The 11,793-nt window shown below is 34.8% G+C and overlaps 1 protein-coding gene across 1 annotated transcript; it reads right to left on the reverse strand.

Moving 5' to 3' along the window:
- Positions 1-9,924: 9,924 nt before the first annotated feature.
- tcap (titin-cap (telethonin)) lies at positions 9,925-11,793 on the reverse strand. The gene is made up of 2 exons (NM_001305571.1): positions 11,540-11,793; positions 9,925-10,862 (listed from the first exon to the last, which is right to left on the reverse strand). Exons 1-2 carry the CDS (start codon positions 11,686-11,688, stop codon positions 10,472-10,474), a joined length of 540 nt encoding a protein of 179 aa, NP_001292500.1. The 5' UTR covers positions 11,689-11,793; the 3' UTR covers positions 9,925-10,471.

Genomic DNA, 11,793 nt, shown 5'->3' on the forward strand with positions numbered 1-11,793 from the left:
TATGATAAAGTCTAAAGGAGAACTGTACACTTTTAAATAAGTAATATTAACAAACAACTGAAGAGATTTCCTAACCAGTAATTGTAAAGGAACACACAATTCACGCAGGGCTTCAGCGTCAACGGTTGACAGAGGGCATGTCTGAAGTTGGGGCTGATGCGATCGTCATATCGTTAGCCAATGAAATTAGTCAGCAATCGGCAACTCTTTGAGGTGTATTTGCATACAGCGATCTGATTGGATGACGCTTCCGTTGGCGTTCGAAAAGATGAGAAAGTCCCAACTTCTGCAGTGAGCAACCAAAGATATATACACTACATATCGCATACGAACCCTGAGCATGCATCAATAGTGCCGCCACATTTGTACAGTGCTCCCAGGACAAAATTCTTGCAACCGCACTAGTCAAGACAGTGCGCCAGATGTGTAGATGCTGGACTTAGGCAGAACATAGGCCTAGGTAAGATTTAGTTTTTAACATTTGCGCTAAACAAGTAACGTGATTGATGATAATACAATCTCTTACTGCATTCACAATAAGGCAAAGTAGCACCAATTTGCACTAAAGTCTAGGCTTATGCTAGTTTTGTTAAATAAAATCAATGTAAATGAAACATGTAAATGAAATGACAACAAGACGCTGTGGGTAGAAACTTGTATTATTGTCGGTTAAGTGAACAAGTTGTTCATAATGGGGATTCATTCAAAAACAATTTGCTCCCTAAGTTAAAATGAGAAGTGAAAACAGGGTGTTTCAGGGCACGGATTAGGGAACACCCCCCAACATTGGAATATGTGTGTATATATATCTCTGGCTTTGGATGAACAGTCTTCCACTGCACCTTGGTCCCGCATTTATTTCAGTGCTAACCTGTACTAAAATGGCGGCTCTTTTGGCACATTCCTTCCAATAGTCAACAATAGTGTAGGCGACATCTAACGTAAATATCTATGGCGAGCAATACCACTGAAGCGGCGCCGACGGACCCACAATTAAGTTTGGCATTGCTTGGCGGAAGAAAATGAAAGTGAACAGCGGACGGGGAGTAGGACTATTGAGAAGGACAGGCACTTTTTTCCAGGGGTTTCAGTACAGCGTAACCGCTACTGCGTCACCGGGTGGGCGTGGCCTATCTGTGAATTTGCATAGGTCACGGATCATGCGCAGATTGTGAAAAAATAGCCGTTTGATTCAGATACCTGTACCAAAGAGCTTAGAATGACCAAGAGGCGACACTCTATTGTAATTTGGGAAACAGCCACTAGAGGGCGCGGCGGCCATTTTGAAAACTCCAATAGAACAACAGTATATTATAAGTCTGTAAAATAAACTATTGAAAGTGCTAATGTTCGTGATAATACGTGTTGTATTGTCGTCTTTCAAGTTGCATCTCAACTTTAATTCGCTTTTTAAATAAATAAATAAAAAACAAAGCAGCTGCTTGCCATCGCGACAGTAATGAGATCCAATGTACGGCCGATCACTTTCACTCCAAAATGGCGAAATCCGGGGCTGTTGCTGGGCGCTGCTGTTGCAATGGAACATTCTATTGAGTGTCGCCTCTTGGTCATTCTAAGCTCTTTGCCTGTACCTAATCGCAGGGGTTCCGTGTCCAATGTCTTTTATATGCAGTACTTTAAAATAGCTGTCCTGATCACAGGTGTTTCATGTGAAGTCAGTGTAATATGTTATATTAAACAAATTAACTTAAGATTCCTCTCAGATTACATTAATACTGTTATAACTTAAGATACCTGTCCTGATCCCAGGGGATTTGTGTCAAATACTTTATAAATCATATACAGTAACATCAGATACCTGTCCTGATCCCAGGGGTTTCATGTATTATCACTTTTATATTATATACAGTAACAACAGATACCTGTCCTGATGCCAGGGGTTTTGTGTATGATGACTTTATATAAAAATAGAAAATAAATATGTGTTATGTTAATTTACTAAGATCGAGTAAGAAAAATTAACCACAATTTATTACAGAAAAATGTGGTATTTATTTGTTTAAACATGACTGAATACCATATTTTAAACTACAAAAACACGGTTAATCTAATGTACCACAACCATTATTATTATTATTTTGTGGTTTACCATGGAAGTACAAAAGCCCAGAGACTTTATTGTTTACAGTAAAACGGAGTAAAATGTGGTCGGCTGTTTTTGCTAATGAAATCTTTAAAATATAACATTATAAAACAAAAAATAACCTGTATGATTGTTTGAGCCACGCCCATTTTAAGTTGTGGTAATGAAACCCCTGGAATTTAGTGCATGCCGTGCCGGATCCAGGACAAATTAAGCCCTGGTCCAAATGTAGGATTTCTGACAACTAATAATCAAACTATATATTTGAAGCGCCAATAACAAATAATTCACCAAAAAAATTATTCTGTCATCATTCACTCACCATTAACATGTTTAAAACCTTTTTGAGTTTCTTTCTTCTGTTGAACACCAAAGAAGATATTTTGAAGAAAGCTGAAAACCTGTAACTTGTTTGGAATTATATTTTTAGAAGAAATGCACAATATAATAATTACAATTCTGATTGTTCAATAAAAGACCAGCCACCATGGAGAAATACCTGTTTTCACTACAAGAGAGGGTGTCTGTGCTTGTTTTAGTTCATGATGGGTTAACTCTCATGTTTATTAAACTTGTTAAAAGAACATGTGCATTTTGTAATCAAAGTATTTGCCCTTCACTTGGTGAAATTGTGCATTGTCATCATTTAAGACTTGCCTGTAGATTGCTTGAGCAGTGGTGTGGATTACAGATTGTGTGTGTTTGCACAGCCTGTTGCACTGATGACTGATGTATCTTTCTCAGATATGACCTCTTATGCAATATAATTTTCCACACGGCGCCAATTAGACACACAGTCTCCGATTTAGAGTTTTTTTTAAGCACATGGGACATGTATTTAAAGGAACAGAAGTCACGTTGTTCACTAAACACTCCAAAGAAAACTTATGTAAATTACAGTTTCAATTTTTAAACATGCACTTGACAGAAAACATCATATAACAACACTCACTAATGTTTAAATAAGTGTGTAACTGTGTGTAACTGTGTGTATGTTGCCAAGCAGTGACTCATAACACATACTGGTTATGTGGGTTATCTGAGAGCTCGAGCACATTAATGATACTGGCACAAAATGGTGAAGATACTTCATACCAGAAAGCTTCCAGGAGACAGATGGGGGTCAAAATAAGATCAGCTGACAACACACCCCTCCAAAACTGCACATGGACACACACGCTTTTCAAGGTGATAATTACACTGGATGAATGGAGATGGTCCAATCAACTCTGTGTCTTCACGGCTTTCATAGATGCATTATGGTTATATATTGAGGATCAGGAGCATCATTCTTCTACTATTAATTTAAAAAAAAGAGTCACTGCAATTTTTGTTTTAAATTTTCAGAATTTCGAGTTTAAAATCAGATTTCATGCTTGCTGGTTTTAATTTAATCTCTTGATTAAGCATGGGTTTCAAGGTTTACTGTGGTATGGAAAGGTCAAGGTTTTAAAACTGGTAAAATTTTCTATTATACCATTCCTACTGTATATGCATGCTTTTTTCCTATGCGTTTTTATGACTACTTTCTGTAGTTCCTTAGGGCATCAGTATCTCCAGCAGCAAAGGACCATCCACATCAAATGCTACTGGTCAGCCTATGATTCAACAAACATTTTGCTAAACACATTGCTTTTGCACCAACATCCAAGTATGCTATACATTTAACAGTGCAGTGGCTTACTTTATATCCAAGAAAAAGAAAGATGTCAAAACTTGCCTTTTTAAATCTGTTTAATGAATTAATGAATAGTTAATGAAGACAGCAGAAGTCAATGATTTATTTAAAATATTTAGCCTGACATGTTTACGGTTGCAAAATATTTTAAATGTTTCTTAAAGTCCAATATTTTTTTTTAAAATTCACTCAGACATTTTAAAAAAGTAAATTTGAAAGCAGTAATCACAAGTCTTTGATACCGTGAACCATGATATTTTCATCAAAGGGTATCATACTGAGAGAATACTCAGACCTGCGTGCCAATTCACACTGCGCACTAAAAGTAAGTACTTTTTTTGTAAAGTTAAAGAGTACACTTTTGACTGTGCAGAGTAGCCTACGCAAGCTATGGGGCATACTTCCTCGTTAGCAGATCGCTATGCTCAGTTAAGTCCTCTGTCTATAACACATCATCCACATTTCTTCATATTTAATTTCCTACCTTATTGGAGAAGCAGCAGCAGGATAATCTGCCATTCGTCTTTCATGCAGAGAAATCTCAGGTTTTTGGGTAAGTATGCATTCAGAAGTTGTCCAAACACGTCTTTATTTAAGTTCACATTGTTGTTGCAGAAGAAATATAACGTTAACACGGTTTAAATATGTTCCAGTAGGCTAGATATTGATCTACACTCATTCTAACAACTTCACCGAAGCCTCTCTACTTGTTTAGTCTCGCGTGTCCGCCATGTTTGTAGTTTGTTTACACTTTTCACCCGCGTTTGTAGTTCTAATCAATTTTACGTCCAACGTGCAGTGTATTGTGGGGTTAGAGCAGGGGTGCCCAAACTTGGTCCTAGAGGTCTGATGTCCTACATAGTTTAGCTCCAACTTCCTTCAACACACCTCCCTGGAATTTTCTAGTACCAAGAAAGTGCTTGATTAGCTGGTTCAGGTGTGTTTAATTGGGCTTGGAACTAAAATATGCAGGGGTTTGGACATCTACGCTTCGATTTTTTTCTGGGCATAATAAACCATCCGGGTATTTTTGCTCTTTTCAACATACTACAGTTTTTGAGACATACTAATTCTATTTTTGAATAGGCGTACTATTTAGGATGGATATTATGCGAATTGGGACGCAGCACAAGTTCTACAGCAAACAAGAACACTGGTATTAAGGAATTATTAAGTCTTCATCATGCCTAAATTAAAGTAACAAAAAGCTCTTGAATGCCAGCGACAATGCAATAAAATGAGCATATGTGTTATTAAAGTGCATAAATCACCATTTCAGAAATAGAGTGAAAATCTCCTGACAAATTAATTTTTCTTTATATCCATGGAATTCTGCTTAATAAACATTGTTGAACTACACAGCCAAAATTTGCGCAAACTAAAAAAAAAAAAAAAAAAATGTGACGTCTCCTTTTAATTGGCCTAACTCTTGCAAAAAACTTTTAAACTGAAAAACTTCCAACCCCCCATGGTACAAATAGTAGATGTGTGAATTTTATCAAGTCATTCAGTTTGAGAGGATACACTCCTTGGAACCAAAATCTCAACCTTTTCTGGCCATGCCAACAATTTATTGGTAAATACCCCCATTTGTTTGTTATTTATTCATTTGTATTTCTTTTTTTTATTTCCTGATTTGTTGCTGGGATTCCTGTGTTTATACCAGTTGATTTTCTTTGTATTTTTTTGTATTTAAAAAAAAAAGGAAAAAACTTAAATAAAACATATAAAAAAAATCACATGACGCACAACTACGAAACAGTATTAATTTTATCATTTTAATAAACGCCACTACTACTAACTCTAAAAAATATAAATACTGAAAAGATGTGCAGCTGGACACTTGCCATTGGCTGTTTCACTAAGTAATTTATAAGGTCATGGGAGGTGTGTAAAGGTTACTTCTCAATTAGTCATTTCTAAAAATAAAAATTAAATCAAGTTCCATTTTATGAACATGCATTAATGTGTCAAACGAATGGATTTTGATTAAAAAATTATGTTGTAGTTTTAGTTAGATATTTTGTGAGCTAAATATTGCTGATTCAAACATTTAGTGTTGCAAAATAGATATTTCACTAAAGGGAAATACTCACTCACTATCCTTCAGCTTAGTCCCTGAATAATCAGGGGTGGCCACAGCAGAATGAACCACCAATTACTCTAAGATATGTTTTATGCAGCTGATGCCCCTCCAGCCGCACCCCAGTACTGGCAACCACAATCTCTCATTCACAGACAATCGTAAACTATGGCCAATTTAGTTTATTCCTTTCACAAAGACCAAAGGAGACACACGCAACACGGGGAGAACATGCATAGGGGGAATAAAAGATGCAGAACATAACTAAATATAAAATGTTAATAATTGATGCCAGTTTTGTTTACAAATGTGATTTAAGTCTCTTCTAACACGTAATATCATAATTTTTTAAAGCTAAAAGCAAAGGCTAAATAATCAAAAATAAACCCCAAATCTAAAACATGTGGTAGAATGTGTTGTCGTGCAACAGCTGAAAAAACCGACCAGAGGGAGAACGAGAACCAACTAGATTAAAGGATCAGTGGAGGGGTGCAGATGCCCGCTGTTGCCATCAACAGCACCTCTACACACTCTCGTCCTTTGGCTCAGTTTGATTAACTATTAATATCTAACAGGCGTCAGCGTGACACAGAGAAAATGACTATGATTATGACTGTAATAAAAAGGTATATTTTAATTAGCGCACAGTAATGAAATCAGAAAGAAATAAATTGATGGAAAGAAAGAGAGAGAGGCATCCAAAGTCAGTGTCCTCAGAGATGACATTCTTGGCACAGAATCACTGAATGCTTTCTGGGGGATGAATCAGACAGCATGTACCACAGTCACAGCTCCTGTTCACCCTTCTGTTCTATAGAGCTCAATAGAATGCTTAATGTGACTTTGTATAGATTTGATTGTTTTTTTTAATCAACAGTCTGAACTTCCTTATTTACTTTTTATTATATGAGCCTTATTGTTGTTGTTTTCACAAGCAGAAAAATACATTTTAAATGCACTCTAAAACTGTATGTTATTTACAAGATAGTATATTATTAATTTTACAATACAATCAAAGGTAAATTATTACTGTGAAAATTAAAAATGACCAGAAAGCTATAACCCAAAGTATTTTAAGCATTGCTTTAAAGAACAAGCTAATGAGAGCAGTTGTGATGCCAAAGGACTGTCTGTTCTGACCACTGCTGGACTGCCTCTTTACATTCCATTCCATCCAATCCTGCCTTTCACATCCCACAACACGTTCCCCTGAGACTGCTAACAATATTCTAAAACACATGGACAGCAGGATTATAAGAACTCAATTAATTCAGGAATGAAGTTATGTCTATATTGTGTCCAAAAAACAAACAAACAAAAAAAACTCTCAAGAAGCTTTTCATGTTCTAAATTAATAACTAAAACGGACTCTTTCTACATGTTACTTAGATGAAAAAACTTAAACTTTCATAAAATCTCTTTCTCATTTTTGTTTTTTTCTCCCCACTGACATTCAAGTTTATAGAGAAAGTTGCATCAGTAGAAGAAAATATACAGCTGACAAGATGCTACAGAGATCTGAAATGTGAAAATTGTATTCTAATGTATTCTATTCTAACACTTTGAATATTATTACTGTAAAAGCTGAACAATATAACAACATCATTCCTGTATGGAGGTTCGGAAGAAGTTTTTCTTATTATTCTTTTAAAAGAACTTACAAAATATTGTAGTTTCTTTCAACGTTCTTTCCATTTATCCTAAAATCCAGTCATTCAGTTTGAAACAGAGGGTTTTCAGATTTCTGTCGCAATGTTTTCTCCATACTATCAAGTCTCTGCAGCACAACTTACTGCCTAAGTTACTGACTAAATACTTTTTATTAACTACTTGAAATATATATATATAAAAAATCTTAATTCCCCCTACCAAATATTAGTTCAAGTCCAATTTATTTCTATAGCATGTTTCCAAACGGCCACAAGAACAACAAGCAGTACAGAGTAAACAAAACAGTAAATAGGCACATAATGTAAAAGAGAGCATAAAATATGTAAAATAGATTATACAAAAACAGTTTGGTTTCAATGCCTAAAACAAGAAAGTATTTGACCCTTTAAATAATCCCACCTAGTTAAAAGATGCCACCACAGTTGACCACACTAAACAAGATTAAAAACGAGGCCGCAGGCCCCCCGTAGAAGGGACTTATGTTTGAAACGACCTAGAAAATAGACAAGTCTTTAATTTAGACTTAAAAATTTGCATTAATGAAGACATTTTTAATTCCAAAGCCAAGAACTGGCTATAGCGAATGCTTTTAAAGTGGACCTTTGGGACTTTTAATAGAAACTGATCAGCGGAACAAGCAAGTGTTAGGATAAAGAGAAGGATTTTAAATTTGACTCTTTGTCTCACCGGTAGCCAAAGGAGAGTCCTTAAAATGGGAGTGGCATGCATATTTCAGGCTTTTTGTTAAAAATCTAGCTGCTACATTTTGCACTATAGGTGATCGATCTGAGGCAGCCCAAAATAGAAAGAGTTGCAATAGTCTAACCGGGAGGTTCTAAAAGAATGTATGACAATTTCTCAAGAACGTGAAGTGAGGGAAGACTTTATTCATTTCATTGAATTTTAGAAATAAGTTGAAGTTGATAAAAGCTATTTCCAACCACACTTGAAACATGTTTATTAAATTTTAAGTTCTGATCTAATGCAACGCCCAGGATATGTACTTGGGGTGATTTAAACTCCTCCATTTTGCCAAACCTGGGGCGTTTACAAACAACAATAACCTCTGTTTTCTCCTCATTTAAAAATAAAAAATTCTCAGAAAGCCATGCCTTTACCTCCTCCAGGTGCAGTGACAGGGAGTTCACAACAGAGGAGTCATTTTCCTTTTTGACTGACAGATAAATCTGTGTATCGTCCGCATAAAGATACAAATACAGGCCATATTTCTTGAAAATAAAACCTATATAGAGAGAAGAGAGAAGGTGCTAAAATCAAGCCTTGCGGAAGACCACACGTTAACGGTGCCATAGACGAGGAAAAGTTACCAATCTTGACAAAAAACTTCCTGTCAGAGATGTATGATGTAAATCAATTCAGCACTGTACCCCTCAGCACAACCCCAGACTCTATTGCTTATCTTTGGTTTCAAAATCTTGCACCAGGACATACTGCTTTCCGAATCAATCCTCTCAACTATGGCATACTGACCAGTGAATTGAGGGTTGAAATTTGCTTTAAGATTCTTAAATACTATTTCCCCCATTTGAATGGTTTTCTGCATAGTGTAAATTGTTCAGATATATTTTCACATTGTTAACATGTTCCTCAAATGATCATATTCATCCATGCCAATCTGAATAATTGATGTAAAAAAAATCCACTCCACACATGCATTTTTCCTCCAAACACAAGAAATATATATATTATAAATATAAATATATCAATATATACATATTATAAATAAAATATTATCTATTATAAATATAAATATATCTATATATACATATTATAAATATATTATTATCTATTATAAATATAAATATATCAATATATACATATTATAAATATAATATTATCTATTTTAAATATAAATATATATATACATATTATAAATAAAATATTATCTATTATAAATATAAATATATCAATATATACATATTATAAATATATTATTATCTATTATAAATATAAATATATCTATATATACATATTATAAATATAATTTTATCTATTATAAATATATCTATATATACATATTATAAATATAATATTATTAATTATAAATATATCTATATATACATATTATAAATATAATATTATCTATTATAAATATATCTATATATACATATTATAAATATTATATTATCTATTATAAATATAAATATATCTATATATACATATATCTATCTATTATATATCTAAAATATGTAATTAACTAATTAATCTATTAATAACTTTAGGTTTGAGGTTATTATTTGTTCAGTGCTTTGTAATAAACAAACTTAAATGACCAATGAAATGTCAAGAATTGTTTGTGGGCGGGGTTTGTGCTTTGTTGTTTAAACAAGTTTCTTTCTTTCTCTCTTGTAATGAAACACAAAACAGGTCTGATCCGATAAAACTTTTATTAAAGTAATTATCAGCTTTCAACAAGTCAACAATTATCAACAGTCAATAAATAGTGCAATTCTTATTTGGCGTTAAGTTTTAACAAAAATAAATAATTTTCTCTTTTGCTTAATTATCTTTTTGCATGAACAACCCTGACGACATGCAGAAAAAAACATCAACACAAGCTCAGAAAATGAACCTGTGTCCTTACAATTAAAAGTGCTTCGAACATTGACAATACAAAACAAGCAGATCCTATTTACAACTCAAAACCCACCAAACAAAACCTTTAGGCTTGTCATCGAGGTCATCATCATCATCATCATCATCATCTTTCTTTCTTCCCAGCCTTTATGAACATTTCATCATTTGCATATTATTTCATTATGATTGTTATCATTATTTCACTCACTAAACTTGCTGTTTTACTTTTCCTAAAATCAGTTTCTACATTCTTAATCCCTCTGATTCTCTCCCTCTGATTGCCTCATTATTTAATAACGTCCATAAAGTCTTTGACTCATATTTGTCTTCCTGCTTTTCAGCCTCTCTGGGCCTCCTGAGACATTGATCGTCCCAGAGCTCTGGGTGCCTTGGCGAACTCCATCCGCATGGGTTTGACAGGCGGCAGGTCTCTGGTGATCTGTTCCACTGCTCTCTTGTCTGGACAAACTCCGTCAGGGATGCGGACAGGTGGCAGATCCTCCAGGGTGTGTGGAGCTCCACGACCCAGGCGGACGCCCAGTTCTGCAGGCTTGAAGATGGGAAGGGGCAGGCTGTTCCTGTAGGGCAAGAGCTGGTGCTCTCTTACACCCGTATCCACAGTGCCCACTCTGCGCACACCCGACGGACAGGCCTGATGGAGAGGACGCACCTGCCAATAACGGGATAGAGACTCTCGCCGAGAATCGTCTGACATCAGCATCGACTGGCTGGAGAGAGAGAAACATGGAGAATTATAAATGAGAGGGAAGATTTGATATTTTTTTATGTGTTTAATATTAATTTAAGATGCACTAAATATAAATGATCTAAGTTGTTTTAAAAATGTCTAAAGATGCATGGATATTTCACAGAAAATTCTGGTTTTATTAACTTGTTTCTGTTTGAGTTTCTTTATGAATTGCTTTCATCTGTTAGACACAAATTTATTTTGAGGTATGCTGAAAACCATTTACTTCCATAGGATGTATATTTCCTACAATGGAAGTCGATGGTTACAGGTTTTCAGCTTTCTTCAAATTATCTTCTTTTTTGTTCAACAAAAGAAAGCAATTCATTAAGGTTTATAACCACTTGAGGGTGAGAAAATTATGAAAACATTTTCATTTTAGAGTCAACTATACCTTTAAATGATAAATGTAGCCTACTGGTGAGGAAAAACTGCATAGGATTAATAATAAATTTAACTTGTTCCTAATCTTTTTATTGATTTCTGTTAATTTGCTTGATCTTGTTTAAATCATTAATATACATATTTTTCATTAGCACAGCCTTTTTGTGAAACACATGCTTTAAAAAGCAAATAATATTTAATATTTAAGTAGTATAATACAAATAACTACATGATTACTTATTAGAAATCACAACAAAAATATGATTTTCTCACCGATCCTCAGGTTGTGTCTTCATATTGATGCTGCGCCAGTCAGCGGTGTAACTCTCTCTCTTATTTGGGTTTTCCTCCCTGACGCTGCAGCTGAGCTCGGCTCCAACCACACAGCCTCCTTTCTTCTCCAGGACTGAGCAAACCTGCATCTTCAGCTTCAGATTTTTCCTGATTTACAAGTTGGTATATTCAGTGCTTTTTTTCTGTCTCTTGTCCTGGTTGAGTGTGAGCGAGGGACTCCTTTTGCTCTGTCC

Source organism: Danio rerio, chromosome 3, assembly GCF_052040795.2.
Source record: "Danio rerio strain M-AB ecotype USA chromosome 3, GRCz13ab, whole genome shotgun sequence".
NCBI classification, from domain to species: domain Eukaryota; kingdom Metazoa; phylum Chordata; class Actinopteri; order Cypriniformes; family Danionidae; genus Danio; species Danio rerio.